Source organism: Molothrus aeneus, chromosome 1, assembly GCF_037042795.1.
Source record: "Molothrus aeneus isolate 106 chromosome 1, BPBGC_Maene_1.0, whole genome shotgun sequence".
Classification (NCBI taxonomy): Eukaryota; Metazoa; Chordata; class Aves; order Passeriformes; family Icteridae; genus Molothrus; species Molothrus aeneus.
In genome coordinates, this window is record NC_089646.1 from 64569991 (window position 1) to 64589221 (window position 19231).

The 19231-nt window shown below is 41.0% G+C and overlaps 1 protein-coding gene across 1 annotated transcript; it reads left to right on the plus strand.

Moving 5' to 3' along the window:
- The first annotated feature begins 676 nt into the window (after positions 1 to 676).
- On the plus strand, positions 677 to 8809 carry STMND1 (stathmin domain containing 1). The gene is given in 8 exon segments (XM_066571894.1): positions 677 to 763; positions 3953 to 4049; positions 4052 to 4134; positions 7929 to 7984; positions 7986 to 8049; positions 8482 to 8611; positions 8614 to 8720; positions 8723 to 8809. Coding segments are annotated over 8 exon segments (711 nt in total).
- The last annotated feature ends 10422 nt before the right edge of the window (positions 8810 to 19231 follow it).

Here is a 19231-nt window from a genome sequence, read left to right on the forward strand (position 1 = left end):
TAACATTTCTCTGCTGTCTTTTATAACAACCTCTTGAAAGCATAAACTATGGCTGCTTTTTTCTTTTTTAAAATCTCCTACAGACATCTACTTCTAAGGATGTGAACAGGCTCAAACAGTAATCAAGAAATTGTACAATGATCTCAAAGGATGCTTAAAACATTCTCCCTAGCCTGTCCCTGTCTCCCAATGACATTTTCTCCCATTTAGAAGCTTGCCTGAAATTCCAAATTTAGAACTGATCTTTTTCCATGGCTAATAATGGTGGTGTTGAAGTATACTTAACAAATTCAACCAGACATTGAAATGTGTGTATTTTACATGACAGTATCTTGTTCATCCAACAGCTTGAGTTCCCACAGGAGGTTTGCTAACACCCTGAATGCCCTATAGAGACTTGGGACACCAAGACCAGCATCCCAGCTCCACAGATGAAACATCCTCCCTCTCATCTTCTGAGAGGAGTGTCTGAACAAGGACAATGATGTCTGTCTGTCTTATGTCTGCCAGGACATAAGTAGAAAGCTTTGTGTATGTGGAGTTATTTATTGTAGAAACAGGCCCTGGCAACAGTTAGACTCCATGGTGATAACAAATAACCAGGCTCTCAAGGAAGAGAATTGGGCATTCCTACTCCCCAGACTTGCAGCAAGGAGCAGATGGTCACAATTTCACCATGGGCTACAATATTTCTATCCAGGCTGCAGTGGCAGAGCTGCCTTCTGAGGGCCTGCAGAACAACCAGGGAGCCAAAAGCCAGGGGGTGACCTCTTCCCCATGGACTCTGTCTGAAATACATTAGCAGATGCCTTAGCACACGAGTGTACCAGGAGGACATGGGCACACAGGGACATAGTTTTGCTGATGTTGGGGGTAGCCCTAGCTCTGTCAGGGAGCCTTTCTCTTAAGGAGAAAGGCTATCACTCACTCAGCTCAATACAATCCTGCTACAGGGAAAGCAGATTCACCATTTGGCCACAGGCATGATCTGATTTCACAGCACCTGAAAAGTTGATTTTCACAGTCTGTCCCACTTGCCTCATTAAAGATACAATTATAGACACTTATCTCCCACACCAGTGATGAATTACAACACTGCAGCAAGGTGGATTTTGCCTCAAAAAGTTATTTTGAGGCAGGGGGCTTGTATAGATGCAAATATTATGTATGCAAGATATATATGTGAAGGCACTTTGTGAAGCTTACAAAGTTGAGTTGGCTTAAGCCCAAACATACAGAGAAGAGACAAATTACATCTAGGCTCTAATCCTCCATTATTAGGAGGTTCAAAGCTATTGCTTAGAAGGTGCACAGGCTAACACCTTACCTAGTGCTAATTTAAAACTCAGTTTTAAATTTCTAACCAATGTTCCGCACATAGAAGGCCCTTCAAGTACTGAAACAATACTCTCAATACAGTCAAATGGACTGTGGCCACATTTAAGCTTAAAGTTATGCTTTGTTTTGAAATTGGAAAATAAAAAATTAATTTTGAAATGGTCCAAGAGACCTTCCCTCACCATCCACCTGTGACAGAACATGGATAAGGTATCAGGAATGCCTCTGCCTTCCACTGTACTCTGAACCTCACAATTCTATAGGACTACTCTAGAGAGTTCCTTACACCTTTAGAAGCCCAAGGAGCTTTTCACATTTGTTTCTTCGTCTTGCTGTAGACTAGAAATGACAGCATTGATGGAACAGAGACAGAGCCTCACAGGCTGGGGCAGCTTGACTAAAAGGGACTTCAAGGATCGAGCCAAACTTGATGAGACAAGTGAGGAAATCTTCCCCAAGGAACCACCATGAAGATTTACTTCTTTTCAGATAACCCAAGCACAGGTTAACAATAACAGAAGTTCATAACAGCTTAACAAACACAGATCTAGGAGGAAATAATCTCAAAGGTCTATTGCTACAGCCAACTTCCACACTAGGAATCGTTCATGCTGTGACACCATGCAGACTGAGCTCTTAGCACTGGTATAAAGCCATGCCACAGTAACACAAAGTAGCTGATGATGACGATGATGTTCTTCTGCATGACTCAACCCTCACTACCAGAAGAGGAAGCAGGGTCAATACTTTTCTTGGAAGATGCCCAGAACAGACCAAGAGGACAAACCCAGCCTTGTCCCCAGGGGTACAAGGGGACCCTCTCTAACTGGGATTACAGTACATTGGGAAGGGAGGTTGCCCACAGGAGGGCTCTCAGTCTGATGTTACAATGAACCAGTTTTTACCACAGCCAATACAATGCCCTGACAAGCAGCAGGTAGAGACAGTAAGTAAATATCCTTTTATTTCTTCATATTTGCAACCAGAGGTTGCAAAGCCGGGTATAATAGGAAAAAAAACCCAAAAAACTCCAGAAATCATCATGGCAACAAGCAAATGTGTGCAAAGAACTTTTTCTTTCAAATGCAAGTGAGAACTTAAACCCAAACTTTTCTCTAATGTTAGGATACCATTGCAGTAAGAGTTGCTAATGGAGAAGCAGGACCATTTTTTGGTTTATCTGAGCCCCTTTATTTCAAAGTTTACCTCTTGTATTTTTCAAGTGCTGTGAACATGTTATGTTTCACAAACATGCTAAATGGAGTATCTACAGTGGTTGTTTACTCTCTATAATAAACAAAAGTTGTAATAAAGTATTTCAAATAGAACACAAAAAAAAGTGGTGTTTGCTAATCATTAAAAAAGACTTAACTCCCAATACCACAGAAGGATGTAATGAAAGGATTTTATTTCATATTGAACAAAATTATTTGCTTGTTCTGAAATGGTTTCATTTAATTTTAACCTCGCTTTCCTCCCACTTTCTAAAGGATAACTTCACAGGAAATTTCTAAACAGAAAGTTTTGAGATCATGCTTCAATCTTCTTTTTCCAACACCAAAAAAAGACATACCATACCAAGACACTTCAACCACATTTTTCTCCTGAATGGATTAGTAAAACCAATACAAATTCACATCACTTGACAGCGTTGCCCACTCATCCTGCTTTTATTTTTTGCCAGGGTGCATTTTGCTGTATACTGGCTTCTGACATTTGCATGTTCTGACTGACAGCTGAACCCCAGTGCTTTTTGGGTAACTGGTTTGGTTATTTTAGGAGCAGAGTCAGCTTCAGGGTGGTAGATGTTCTGTATTTTTGTTTTACAACTAAAAAACAAGACAACGTTGTCATACTCCCTCTGCTTATGAAGACTAGCAGATGTCAAATATCTGCAATTTTGATTTGGTCCAAGCATTTTTCATACAAGAGCTCTCACTTCTGCCAGTAGAGATTGGGCAGATGGTAGAACAGTCAGCTGAGGGCTTCAGAACACAATGGGTCTTGGCCCTAAAGTTGCTCATTGTTTATTCATGTCTAATATGTGGAAACTAAATAGATACTCAGAAGAGTTATTTGATAACTTGGGTTTTAGTCCTAATGCTGTCTATAAACATATAATTGTTGAAATGCTTATGATCAGACTCAAATGTAGCAATGCTGTTACAACAAAAATCACATACCACAGAAATGCATGAACATTTGGGTGTATTTAACAGACAAACAGTGATCTTTACAACACGGCTCATTAGTAGACTTGTACTACACCATCCTAGCCTGGCTTTCTCCAACCAGATCACAAAACCCCTAAGAATTCAAACTATCAGGAGCTCCTATGGACTCTTTTGGGAACATCCTTAAAAATTGGCTTCACGGGTCTTCAGCATAAGCTTCCATGCTTTCCAGAACATACCTCTCTGGGTGTAACTGGACTTGGCACCTGCACCATTCTTCAAGCCACTAAAATATTTACTGCAAACTTAAAGTGGTGAAGAGAGGCTCCAGCTGGCCTTCTCCACTGGACAGTCTCAGTCTATGCAACCTCTTAAACAAAAACTCTGGCATTGGAAATACATCCTGAAGCTTTGCTTGAACACCAAGTGCTGTACACAAGTATTGTGCTTTAATGTTTACATCTTTTGACAACACACTGCTCACCAATGAGTTCATCAGTAAATCATGACCCTTAGAGGAAACAGAGAGGCAAAAATCATCATTCTTGAGGAGCTGAGGATGCAGGGAGTAATCAAGAGTCAAAGTACCACTGCCAGAACTGTAGAAGCATATGAGACCAAGGTAAGTGTCATATGAAACTGGACTCCTGCTACAGCTCTGGCTCTGCTGTGAGCACCCTGAGATGCAGCTTTTGCATGCTAAAAGCATCCACACATTTGTCCTCTAAGACGTTTAGAAGCAAGTTGTTTAACAGAGAACTGTGTTGTAGGAGTGTTAACACAACAGAAGTTGGCAATAGTTTCCAGTTGTTTACAGTTTCTGGGCTTGTTTCAAATGCGGACAAAGGTAATAACAGTACTAAATAACCTGCTCTTTGAAAAACTCACTGGAAGGGCATACCAGTAAGGGATACGAGCTTGTTTCTCAGGCCCATGAAACTAGAAGAAAAGTTGCTATCAGGACTTAAAATGAAACTTAAGTTAAGACATCAGAAATCTCTAATAGCAACACTTCTGAGAAATCTACAGTTCATATTTGATCTCAACCTAAGCAACCTTTACAAAATTGATTTAAAAAAAAATCTAGAACTGGTATTTGACTAAGAAGCTAGTGTCCATTTTCTTTGCATTCATGGCTTATTTTGGCTTCTGAACTCAAGTTTTTTATTTTGTTGTCAAGCATTGTGCTGAGGATCAGATGCCTCTTCTAGATAGGCTTTTGAGTACAGATGTCAAGAAAGAGAGGGTCTGCAGGACATCTGTAAGGAGTTTAACACCTTTATGGATATGCATTGTTCAAAGCATGGTCCCACCACTGCTTGAACACTGCAGCAATTCAAGCTTGAACCCAGGATGATTCTGGGTAGCTTTATCATTTGAGGGAAGCCATTCACAGATCTCTAACCTCAGCCACTTACATTATTGAAAAGAAAATTTCACAGAAACTTTGATATTCTGTGATTCTGCAATAAAAAAGGACTAAACAAGCAAGGGCTGTGTTACAGTCTGGCCACTGGTGCTGCCTAACGCATCTCCTATTACCAGCACTTTGGAAAACGGGGATAGAGGGTCACCAAGTACAGCTTCTCTATAGCCTTTACTTCACTCAGATTTTTGAGTATCCAAGAGGATTGGTCCCTCTGTGGCTAAATTTAGGTAACATACTGCAGGCAGGTTTTTGTATTTTTCCCCTTCATAACAGAGGCAATTGTCTGCTCTTTTTCTCCTATTGTATTAAAAAGCTGCCTGGTATTAAATTACACACACTCTTTTATTGACAGGAACTCAGTCTTTGCTATTTCTCCTTAGAGAATTTCTATTCTCCCAACAGGAAGAAGGCACTTTTTTCAGTCTTAAAATGAGTACAGCTTTTAAAATGAACTTCATATTTTTTGCCAACAAAGCCAACTTTTCCAAGCAATACTTTATATTTGAGCTGGGCCCACTGCTGGGTAGCCTACAAGTGAAAACATAAATCTCTATCAGTAGCTGTTAACTATTAGCTCTCCCTTAGCAGCAACAGAAAACGCAGCTTGTGCTGCCTTCCTTGAGAATAACTTACTCCATTAAAGCTCAAATCCAGCAGATTTCCTATGAATAGGCAGATCAAACAGAGACACAGTAGAAAAGGTGCAGTACCCAGACATACTGCAAATTATAACATGCAGCTCTGAATTTTGCTCATTAACACACAGGTTATTACACACATTAACACATCACAACACTATAAAAGATGAGTACAACCAGGTTTGAGATTATTTTTACAGTAATACTCGGGAGAGAACCTTGCTAGAGCTTTCCCTTTGTGTGCATAGTTCTGCTTCACATAAGTATCTGCCTCCCTTAAGCCTTGGCAGCATCACCCATCTTCTCCAGATTTCCTGCCACAGCCAATACTGTGAAACAGCCACATTAGAAGCTTTTGTCTTCCAACCATCCCTTACTTTATCTTGAACAAAGGAACTCAAAGCAGTACAAGTTAGGATGTCTTGTTACACTTCTTTCTCTAAGCATTACTGCCCTAAAGGAGCAGCACCTTTGAGAGCAACATTTTATTGATCTAGCATCACAAAGCCAAGCCATACACACCATGTATGGAGGATAAATCAACCTCTACAATTTTCACAGTGGTTCTTATTAAAAATGCTAGCAGAGACAGCTTTCACCTAAGACATAGATATCTAGTCTTCTTTCCGTTATTACATTTTAGCAACTGCTGGAAATTGGGGGCAGGGGGAATCTCTTTAACCCTTTGTTGCTTCAAAGAGATTGCTTATCATGGGATATCTCAAGTTGGAAGAGATCCATAAAAATCATTGAGTCAAACTTCCTGCTTTTTGCAGGACTACCAAAAACTGGACCACATGACTAAGTGCCATTCAGATGCTTCTTGAACCCTGACTGGCCTAGTGCCATGACCACTTCCCTGGGCAGCCTGTTCCAAGGCCTGACCATCCCCTTAACAAGGAAGCCTTTTCTAATGCCTAAAGTACCATTGTGATGTCAACATGAAAATATTTAATTCTCACCTCTGAGGAGTTACATGGAACCCTTAATAGACACCCCTTCTCCCAGAAGTGGCAGGAGTTGAATTATAGGCAGAACAGGATGCTTTAGTGCACTAACAGCTGTAGGATGTCATCTATCAGGTACCTTTTTTCCCAAGTCTGCTTTTAAAGGCACTCTTACATGTACAAGCTTTTGGAGGGTAAGCAAAAGCACCAAAAGCTGTCATTTCAAATGGAACAGTCTGTGGGAATTTAATCTCCTTATCATGAGTTATCATTTACAAGGAATGTGCTCAGGTTATTTTAGTGCTTCTTTTGCTGTTAGCTTTCAGTGTGGGTTCATTGAAGCTACAAGGACTCTTGATCTCCAAAACTGTTTAGCTCAAAGACAAGTTCTTTTCTTAGCTTGTATAGACACAGAACAATCTGGAAAGCAACCTGCTTGCTGAATACTCTGCTTTGTATGGACATTGGGAAGAATTTTCCAACCATCTCTTTATATGCAGTCTACAGTTTATCTTCAGTAAGGAATAACATGGTCAGTGTGCAACACCTTTGTGCTTTCACTGGAATAATCTCTCTCATTAAATAGAAGAGTTTCTTTTTTTTTTTTTTTTACAAAAAACCCTTTTGATTCATTTTTATGATGATTGAACATTGCTTTGTTCAGACTTTTTGTGTCATCTGCATTCAGAATGTCTCCTTTGTATATCAGTTTTCTTCCTACTGATTCATGCTCCACCTTCATCTCACTTCATGAGTCATCTTCTCTACTATTTGCAGCACTTAACACTTCTGGCAGTGAGGCCTGACTTCTAGAGTTATTTATGGCAATAAAAGGCTGAGGAGCAGATAACTCAGGAAACTTGTAACAGGATAGTGATTACCTCAACTCTAGGTCCTCGGTGTAGGTTTAACACTGCTAAACCTCACATAGAAAACGGCAGAATTCAGCCTCCTGGCTAATCACATAATCACTACATCTTCCAGGACTAAGTGCTGCCCTCAGCAGCAGGGTTGTAGGATTGGGTTGCTCATTTGTATGCAGCAGAGACCAGTGTTATGATTACTAAGCTTTAACAAAACCATTCTTAAATCTCTTCAGCAGTGATAAAGTAACTTCTCTAAATCCTCAGGACCTCATTACCCCATCCCCATGTCTACTGGGTGAACAGCAACATAGCAAGCTCCACAGATACATCACTCACCAGCAAAGGGGAATTCTCGCTGCAGGCAACACTCCCTCATTAGTGCGTACTGAGGTTATTAACACATCATTACTTCTAGGCTTATACTGGTATTGGAGTCCATCATCTCCAAGCATGAAACAACAAGGCAGAAGGCACGCAGCAAAGTGTCACCCCAACAACAAAATATACCCTGCTGAAAGCTTTTAATGTCTCTACAGAGAGATGCTCTGGGAAAGACATAGAAGAAACCCCCAGCTAGGCTGGAAAAAAATTGGAAATGAGAAAGTGGGTGATTTTACAGTGAAAGACATGAAGCCTTCTGCTAAAGCAAAGAAACAGGTCATCTAATTCTGCTGTGTATTTTTCCAGTGTTTGTTTTATCACCTAAAACTCTCTACTTTTTAATAGATCAAGCTAATGTAGACAGTTTATGTACAACCTACTACCAAATATGATTAACTGCAGTACAGTGGGTCTTATATCCATCTCAGAGACATTACAAGTCCAGGGTTTTTTTTGCTGAAAGCCTGGAAGAATACTCTAAAAATATTCACAAGAGAGGAAACTTCTGGAGCTGTCTTTTTTTGTTCCTACAGCAAAAGATTCACAGTCCATGGACACCAGAACAAATTGACTAAATTCAGTGACAACTGGAGTAATCTTCTGATCACATTTGGGGTAGAAAGACAGAAAGAACTGCTGCATGTTTTTGACAAATACCTACTTCCATCCCTCAATACAGAGCATTGCACATTTTGGATTTTGTTCTAGATTAGGGAAGAGGAACTGACTAAAACGCCACAACACATCACATCATTTTTCCCCCCAGAAACTGCTCACCAAACCACAAAGAAACAGACTGAAAAGGATTGCCTGAGTTTTGAAAGCCAGGGAGGTACAGACACCCTCAGCCCTCACCTTTAGATGCTGAGCCAGGGCTACTGCTGAAGAAAATAACTGCAATAGACAGAACAAACAATTGTACTGAGGAGGACACTGTCACTGAGTCTTGGTAACTTACAGCTGCATCAATGAATCAATCTGGCTCTGGCTTGCAAATATGAAGAGCTCCTCTGTTCCCTGCAAATGTCTTTTTTGAGAGCAGAAGTAAATGATTTATAATGGAGCACAGCTGAGTCTTGCTACTACCTGTCTCACCTGGGAAAAGGTATCTCATCTGTGTGTAACAACACACTAATTAGAAGAAACAGGTGAGAAGAAGCAGGAAGAGGCAAGTTAGTAATGAGCCAGTCACTAAATTCAAGCACATTCACATTATCATGAGTCTATCAAATTTAACTTACTATTATTATATTATTAAATTTATCCAACTTCTTTATTGGCTCCATGACACGATTCCCTTTTCCTAGGGATCAGGAGGTTGGAAACACATTGTATACACACAAAAAGACATAAAAGTAGGAGCACACAGGGATAAAGCTGTGACCAGCAGGGATTTGGGGCAGTAGAAAAACATGGTGGGACCCTAAGAATTTTAACATACCATGCAGAGAGACTGGCAGAGAGGTGAGACCTTCAGACAATAAGGTGACAACAGGTCCCAAGAACATATATTTGACAAGCATTGAGCATATGAGGGAAAGACAGAACAAGTACCAAAATTATAATGCAGAAAACAACTGATGGGCTGAGATATACAGAGCACAGATGAGTTGCAAGGAGATGACTCTTTCTATTCCAGAGTTGTATGTCTGGTCAGTCTCTTGACTTTGGAATCCTCTATGCCCTACCTTGAATGGGCATAAAACATTTATTAGAGCCAGCTCTTCCAAAAAAAACAGTAAAGCTCTTCCAAAAAACCAGTAAAGCAATTATGCCATTTGCAGTCTTCCTGCTATCAGCCCTGCCATCACCTCCTGGTCCATGCCCACTTCCATTTGGGCCACTGGCTTTGCCCACCTCCCTTCCTCACCAATCTCACACCATGCTCATCTCTGCTTCCAGCCTGGCTTTTTACTTTCTTACCTTCAGCTACAGGTGACACATTCTTCCTTTCCACTTTCCCAGCCAAGGAAATCCAGCTGCAGCACAGGACCACTCTTCCCTCAAATCACAGGCAAGCACTGCAGAACAGATTAAAAGATAGCCCCGATTTTTACAGCTTTGTGGCAGTTCTCCTAGCACTCTCAGGAATAAAAAAAGCTTTCCTGCTTTCTCCTCTCTTGACAGACTTGTACTAAATCACTAAGGGGAGGAGCAAGAGATCATCTCGTTTCCTAAGCAGCTGTGATCCCACCTGAGAAGCTGAGAAAGGCAGTCCATTAGATAGAGCCTACTTTTTCAGCCCACCTCCAGGCCTGGTCCAGTTGGCATGTTTTGCAAAAAAATTGTATTAGCAATAGAGAAGAAAACCTGAAAATCACCCTGTGTTGCCTGGAAAGAACAATGAAGAAACAGGAAAATGAGAAAAAAAACCCTTAGAAAATAGAGAAACTTTATTCAGCTGGTTCAAAATTTTCCAACAACCTGACAAATAGGAGAAATAAGAGACCTGAGGATACATTCTCTCCACACAGTTAACCCAAGCTGTTCCTTGAATTTTGTTTCTTAGGTACATTTAGCTAAGGTTATCTGGCCAGGTATGGAATAAAAGCTGTTGTATGCATATACACACATCTATACAGACTGTTCCACTGGCAATGAAGTTACTCAAGTGCTAATAGTCTCCCAGTGCCTTGTCATGTTTTCAGAAGGGCAAATGATCATCTCTTTGCAGCCAGTGCCATTTCTTCCATTATTTCCTGGGCAAGAATTTTAACTCCCTGAAGCACAAAACCCCATAAACCCCTGATGATACAGAGAGAAAAGCACAGCATCAGTAAAAGTGCCTTTTTGTAGCAGGACCACTCATGTGTATCCGTCTGGCTCATCTGTGTGTCACACGTGATTGTTAATCTCTCAAATCAACTCTGCAGCAAAGATACCTTGGAAAAAGCAACAAGAAGTGTAGGACTAGTAGCAGGCTACCTCAGATAAACTTCCTAGAATCAAAAACTTAAGATGAAGCTGGGGCATGGTGTAGTTCAACTGGTGGGCTGAGAAGTGATGCTGTCTAGCTTGTCAGCTTCACTTGGGGAGGGCACAAATCTGTTTCAGAAGTGAAACACTCAATTCTCCATCCTGTGCACATCCAAGGACTTAACCCAGAGCAGGTAACTTTTCCACCTGCATCTATTGGGGCAGGGTGCATGTTAAAGGTAGGTAGCCTGGTACATGCTTTGTGAAGGGGTTGTTGTGTTGTCTGACCATGTTAGACCAGTAACATTCTGAGTCTTTCTAGGATGCTTTTTGGAAGAGGCTGAGCACTGTGTGGAAGGCAACTTCAGGAAAAAACCTCACATGGATTTCTCCTTTTACAAACTTCACAACAACTTTAATAATTGCCTTTATTAGGAGGATCTGCTGAAATCCAAAATTTCATGCTTTTTAACACAATAAGCTTCTGAGCCTCTTCCTGCAATAGAAGATACAAACTCTTGGCTGGGCACACAGTTTAAATATTTTCTGGATTTAGAAATAATTTTAAAATAAAGACCAAATGTCTCTGTTGAGTAAACTAATTTCTGTGTTATTAATAAGAGAAGCAGTTAAAGCCTGCCTTATTGAATTGTGTATTTAACTGAACACTGATCTAACTCCCACTGAAAACCATCCATGTCTTTCCATTACTTTCAGTGGATGTTGGACTTTGTCTCTTGATGCTTAAGAGAATAGCTAAGCAGGGAGAGCTAAGTTACATTTCTTAGCAAAGAAACAGCTTGCTGTTTTGACTTAGTTTAAGTGAACAGTACATTGTGAATATTCCTGTGTATAAAATTACACTGAGATGTAGCTGACAACTGCAGGGCTCCTCGCCATGGCTAACTGAACAAAAAAAACCAGGACAGCAAATAGGTGCCAGGTGTCTGCTTTTAAAATGCCTTCAAGTATTAGATCTCCTCCTGTTTGACTGCTGGGTCTCTTACCAAAACCCTCGGGGCACAGTTCAACAGCTCCTACGACTAAGCTCCACAGACTTGTGTCACAGTCACATTTGCACTGCTCCCTGTCCCTTGACAGGTTGAAAAGGCACCAGCAAAGCAACAGAAGCCCACAACTCCATGGCAACTGTGGAGGAGAGCACTGGTTTCCTTGTCAGTGGCAATCTCTCTCTGCTAGCCATGCATGGAGGGAGACACACAAGTCTAGGCAAGGGTGACTTGAGGAGAAGCATCTCTGGAGGTCAGCCCAGCCAGGGCTTGCTCTCCTCAGACATAACCATCACAGACCTGTTTCCATTGGAGTAATTTGCCTGAATTTATTCCCTTGATCTTTACCAGAGGGCAGCCAGCTTTCTGAGACTGAACTCGAACTGGCAGAGCAACCAGATGAACAGAGTCGGAGCTGCAGATGTTTGAGTGCATCAGCATCACTGGTGCAGGCCAGAGGATTCCTACCCCTGCTGTTTGGGGACTAGCCCGCAGTCCCTGAGCCCCCTGCTTGCATGATGAAGAAATGGTCGGTGCACGGTGCTGTAACACGTAATCAGGCTCCTCTGAGCACACAGGCTTGAGCGCAGCTCGCTGCTCCTGCGCTGGGATTTTCCCAGGAATTCCAGCACAAAGCGCCCCCGGCAGGGGTCACCCTGCCCCGCGGAACTCTGTCCCGGCGCCGCCGCTCCCGCCCCAGCACTTCCACCGGGGCGGTCAGCTGTTTATTCCTGCGGCTTTTTTTTTTTTTTCCCCCTGAGCTTCTGAACAGGAAGGGAGAATATTCCGTGCATGCTGTATTTATGCCGCCATCCCTTTTAAGTCAGTTTCCTAAGATACCCAGCTACAAGAAAGATGGGAATAACTTCGTTCACGCTGTCACCAGGAAGAAAAACGGGAGAAAAAATAGAGTTCCAAGAATACAGAAAGACAAGTTCAAGGGAAGTAAAATTATGTATGTACTATCAGTTTGCTTTTTCTCTTACTCCACAGGCAACTCTGCCACAGGAAGCAATGCCAGCCATACTCCTCAGAGATTTTTCCTACAAGAGTCACCTCTATTGAAGGGAAATGTTCTGTGTGATGCTGAAATTAAAAGTTCAAAGGAAGGGAAAGAAATACTCAAAATAATCAGTGGATCAGGGAGCAGGTTTGATTTTTTTTGTGGGGTTACATCTGCCTGAAGGAAAGGCAGTAGGCAGGACCCTGTGTGGGTTGGAGCTCCCAGAGCCAGGCTCCTTTGCCTGAGGCTGACACTCGTGTTGGTCCATAGAGCTCATTCCGGTGTGAGTGCTGCTGGAGGTCCCTGTGGGGCATGGTCAGAGCTCCGCCCTTCATGAGTCTGTGTTTCTTCTCCCCTCATACTGATTTAGTCTCTTCCTTTCCTCATTTTGTTCCTCTATTCCTCTGATACTGTTCCTTATGACCCAGTTTGCCTTCTCTCCAGCATGCAGAGGAGCCACTAGGCTTTTTCCTGTCCTTGGTGCACTGCAGTTCTTTATACGCTGAACAAGAATGTTCCATTTAAAATACCAGCCATTGCTGCTGAACCACCAAAACCCTCCGATTTCAAAACAATGTCTGAACAGCTGGGACAAATTTTTTTCTCACAAAAAGCAAGACACAATTGACCACTATGCCCTACGTCCTCGGGGAGACAAAAAATACACACCTAGACCACATTCTCAAATAAGCCCCTAATATTCGATAGACAGGAGTAGCTGGCAGGAACTGAGATGTCTCCAGTTTTGAGGCATTTGAACTCAACATCCAAATGGTTTTATGTTGCATAAGTCTCTGTTTTATAAACAGTAGTGCTGAGACAGTGTGCTGCAGCAGCTCTTGGGAGCTCTCTCTTGTGAAGCCACACTGTTTCCTAAATTACTCTGTTCTCACTTTTAATATTATCCAGAATGATGAAACTAAATTTGTTCCTTAGAGCTTTGCATTAACTGCCTGTCTCTGTCAGCGCGCTTCAGACCAAGCCAAAATACTGAATGGTGGGAGCACAATTGTGCTGCACAATGCAATGCTTTGGCATGAGTTCAAGAAGCTTAATGCCAGAAAGGGTCAGTAAATAATGTCATTACTCCCTATATATACAGAACTTTAAATTTAATTACAGACTGTAGTAACAAGGGTACAGAAGGATTGTAAATGAAAAAAAAAAAAAGAATCTTCAAAAAAAAAAAAGGAGCCTTCAACCTCCCTTTGTTTTTCAATGTTACCTTTACATTTCAAAACAACTCGTCCTCTTTTCAATTTCCGTCAGAAGTGCTGGTTTCCTTTGAGGAGCCAGAAGTTCTTATTTCAGGCAGCATATCAAGAGAAACCATGTTTTCTCAGCACATAGTCAACAAGCACTGAAAAGAGACTTCAGTGACTGTAGAAGCAACTACTGAAAATATCCCAATTGGTGTAAGATTCCTACGTTTAAATGTGCAGGGAAGGTTTGGGAGCAGTGGGCATAGGGAAAGGGCAGGATTAATGAGGAGGGAGGTCTGGACCAGGATGCTTTAGGATAGAAAAGTCCCTCCCAGAATGGCAGTAACAAAATTATTTCCCTCCTCCTTTTGAAAAACAAAGCAAAGCAAAAGAAAACACGAAGTTTTGATAAAACAAAGAGGTAACTTTACAAAGTAAAGCCAGTATCAATCACACACAGCAGGAACTCAATTTAGCACAGTGAATTCCCTCTCTTTTCCTGCTGACTTGCAGATTAGGAAGGCACAGGATAAAGAGATCTTGTCAGGGATATATATTAAGGGAGCTCTCCTGCAAAGATACCATCCATAAGGTCTGGTCACAATCTCTCCTTACCATGGAGCAGCCAGCTCTGGAGATGTGTTTCCAGCTGATTGACACTATCTCACAGAGGGTGAGGGGGTGAGGACAAAGACAAGATAGAATGTCCTACCCAAGTGTGTGACCCCTGTGTGCCCTCGCTCACAGCTACTCCATTGCCTGGGATTTAATTCTGTGGAGTGATTTGTTCTGAAATAGAGACCTGACTGATATATACATAGCAGAATAAACTTGCCCACTATCATCACTTTTCCACTCCCATTAAATTCAGTTTTCTCTTGTTCCTTTTGTGTTTAACAGGCCATCTTTTATTTTTAATATTTGAACATCTCTGGCAGGTGCTAGATCTGTTCTTTCTCCCTGGCAGTTTTAGCATAAGAATTGTTTGGCTTTGGAGGAAAGTGGGGAAAGAAAATGAATAAGGTAAACATAAACAAATTCAGAAAAATATTTGCAAAGACAGCACTGGGAAAATTTTCTCTCCTCCACATGAGAGCATTTAGTGTGCTGTGGCAATATGTAGTGACTGGCCACTACAGTATGCTGGTATGTCTGCTTCAATTATTTTCATTCTCTTTATATTCTGGAAGATATTAAAGCCAGCTAGTGATATGAAAGGTAATGGTTATTGGTGATGGCATCTCTGAGAGCTGTTTAGACATGAGTCACACTTCAAAATCAAAAGTAAGACCCTGCTGCCGAAAGTCCTGCTGGCACTAAAAACTTCCTTCTGAAGTGGTACTCTTATTTAGTTGTGAGAGCCCTTACGTTTCCTGTAACACTCCCTGGATGACTAGAGCTAAAAACATGAGCTATTAGAGTTGGAATTACTGAGCCAAAGCTCTCAGCCTGGGATTGCAATGGATCATGATCCTCAGTAAAACACTGTGACTTCCTCTACAGTGGGAAATTAAACATGCCTGGGGTCAAGTGGCATGGGATGCCAATATATATCCTATTAAATGGTCCTTGATCCAGAGTATCCTCTGAACTGTGCCTGGGAGCTGTTGGGACAGTGCTAGCTGGCCAATGTAACAACTGCCAGAGGTTGTTCTGACATTTGAACTCATTACAAGTTTGTTTATTCTCAGAAATCTTCCTTGACACTTTCAATTACTAGAGTAGGCACAACCTGTCTGAAACTGTTTTCCTCACATTTCTGCCCAGCATACTATTCCTTCCTCTATCCTCAATAAAATGTGCCTTTGACTGTACTACCAAAATACTTACAATTATCCCACTATTGAATACTTACCTGGTAGAAACGAGCTACTTTAGTTAATAAACAGCCATGTGAAATATGAAACTCATTAACCTGTACCCAATCTGCTTGTCACAAATACTGTGTTTTTATCACCAGCTCTAGCAATTGATAAGTCTCATGCTTTACCATGTTCCTTTTCCCTTAAAAGTTCCTGAAAGATCACTGCTTTGCAACGGCAGTTCAAACACTCTTTGTGAGCACTTGGTGGCTGACAGGCAAACAGGAAAAAAAAATAGAAAAAAAAGAAAACTTTCTGATGGATAGCCCTCATAAGCTAGGAAGTCAGTGGGCTACAAGTGCTCTCCAGCAACTAAGCTGCTCCTAGGTATATCCATATCAGCCTTCAAAAAAAAAAGATATTCCATGATCCTATAGGATACTGAAAACAAGCACTAGATGGAGCAGTGGGTAAACGTCTGGACTCTCTCTTTTATTCAATCCATGAAGTTACCAGATAGCCCTCTTGGAACCTGAGCAGACAAGCTGATGCCAGGTCAGTAGTTTGTGAAGACAAGTGTGCCTTGGGTAGGGCTGAACCATTAGTCCACAGGACTCTTTGGATTCAGGGCAATTAACACTGATGTGTAACTGGTGGCCACATTCCAGGATGTACTCTTAGATGTTTGTACATTCTTCTTTGTCTAACAGTTTTGACTAATATGCATCCTTTTTGAAGATTTTCACTAAGGATCTGTAAGTCCACAGTATCCCACTTATCATTTGACTGCTGAGGACATCAGTCAGGAAAATCAAAACCAGACCTTCCTTTTTAATTATGGATTGTGCATTTTGCCTTGTCTGCCTTACAAAAATATCACAGCTTTTTCATAGTTGAGAGACAAAGACTCTGGTCTTCCTTGGTGTTTGAAGATTCCCAATATAGGGTGTTCCTAACATTAGAAAACTCAAAATGTATATGAAGGGGGAGAAATTTTCACAAGGCATCTGGTTTGGGTTTCAGGCATTTTCCCAGTTGAAGAAAAAGTTATCTTGTTGGAGAGGAAAAAGCATATTGTTAGGAAACAGCCTCATGATTCTTAAGGTAACTTGGAAGGAAAGGGGAATGCTGAAATGAATAGCTTTTAAGCATTTTGGAATGCCAGTGTGGACTTCAGCTTTCTTTAAAGTACAAGAAATAGAAAAGGGGAGGGAATATTTTCACCTCTTTCCTTGACAAAAACCATCTTTGTCATGTCAAGCAACAGCTAGTGCTGAGCTTATCACTGCCTCCACTCTGCCCTGCTCTCCCATCTCAGAAACCTGTTCTGGCTTCTGAAACTCACACCCTTTGGAACTGATTGAATAATGGACTTTTCACTTCAGGCTCTCTCAAATAAGAGAATAAAAAATCCTGTGGGTTGCATATGGAGTTATTGCTACATTTGAAAATTAATTGTAAAAATGAAAGAGGGTCACTTCTAAAATGAAAAAGAGGATTGTTTTTAAAATAACAATTGTTTTAAGGTCTTACCCTTCCTTGGTTTTTTGCCCTCTGGATTGTTTATCAAAACCTGCCCTAGTTTGCCAGTTTCATAGCAAATCACTTCAGTTTTCCAAAAAGTGCAGATGTCCCTCACCAGATTACTAAGAAAATAACAGTAGAGTATTTAATGTTTGCGTGAGAGCTATTTGAAGAATTATTCATGTCAGCAGTTAGTCATAAACCTTTATACAAACATTTATATCACCAGAAAGCTGATGACAACCCTAAATTCTTCTCTTAATTTTTTCCCCTCACTCTTCCCTTTTCTAACGTGCTTCCTAAATGAATCCAATGGTTTGCCCAGAATTCATCCATCTGACTTTATGGCTAGGATATGCTCCAAGGAGGTGGGAACAGCTTACAGCTTGGTTAGAAGGACTGAAAAATAAGTTTCTTTTACTCATGTAAACCTGGCATTTAGCTGAATTCAAGCATTGACAGGCTAATGGTTGTTGTTTAGCTGCAACACCAATTTATTTTACATTTTAAGACCTGATGTAGCATCATGCTACATCTCTCAATAGCCCCAGTAGCACCTCAAGAGAGAGGCATCAGGAACTTTATCTGCAAGAGAGAGCCCAGCCCACACAAACAGTAATTATTGCTTTGCTCACCTTGCTCCCTTTCAGTCACTGGTAACAAAAATGGATCCCAGACAGCAAAGAGTGCTCCAACAGCTCATTGTCATCTCCCCCAGCACAGGTACCACAGGCAGTCACTGAGGAGGATGGACCACTGGAGACAGGAAATTGCCTCTTTTATCTGTGCCTGAAGCTGCTCCTGATTCAAGGTGTGATGGCAGAACGTGTCAACACCTGACAGCACCCTTATTTTCACAGTCTATGCAAGATGTCAGCAATAAAACCTGGGCCTGGGAAAGGTTTAAAATAAGCAAAGGAATGCTAAATTACACCTTAAAACCCTACTCCAGAGAAATGCAAAATGACAGTATTAACCTGAGCCAAAAGCACTTGATGTTGGAAGGAAAACCCAAGCGACAGTGGCTAAATTGACAGAAAAAAGACCTCAGTTTATGCAAATATGAATGACAATATTAATTAAGAATAAAAACATCACTGTCACCTAATGGGGAAAAGTAATCTGCACATGGCAATATCCGCTGGCAGTATTGCTGTAACTAATCACTCTGAAGTTCAATTTAGTAATGATTATCACTGAGACCATTTTAAAGAAGAAAAGAGTATAGGGTGATAACAGAGAAAAGTTTCATTTGTTACTTTATTAATAATGATAAAGCCTTATTAGTCATCATTTATATTTGTGTAGAGGCCTTCATTACAAAAGTCACTCTGCAGAGAGACCTAATTGATTCTATGGAGAGAACCACACTGATTTTGAAGACATGCACAATAAATATTACATCACTTTCACTTGCTCTTCTGTTGGCTGTACAGGAGAGAAATCCTCTTTCTACCACATACTGTCTCTGCAAAACTGTAGACCCAAATGTAAACAGAACTATGCTAAAACAGTGAGTATACACAACATACTCTGCATTTGCCTAAAATATACAAATTATTGCGGTATGCAATTTCCTATTTCAAATGACAGTTGGTCTGAACTATAATAAAGTACTTTAACTAAATTTTTACCATTTATAAACATTTCTTGAACTTGAAAGCCATGCACTTATTCAGCAGCATGCTATTCCACTTAATGGAATAATGAAGTGTAGGAGCAAAACCAGGCTACCTGCACTTTTTGGCATCCTATGTAGCATTGTCATCAAAGTGATGCTGTGGCAAGGGGAACAGCTCAAGCGTATCACTAAGCCCTGAAACAAGCTATGCCATGATGTGAAAGTTTCCATGAAGCCCCAGTGACTGTTAAATTATTGAATGTGAATTGCTTGAAAATACAGCATTTCCAGCAACTCCTTTGCAAAAGACTGAAGTTTTGCTCACTACTAGATGTCTCAAGCAATAATAAAATCAAAGCATGAAATCCCTATGCAACAGC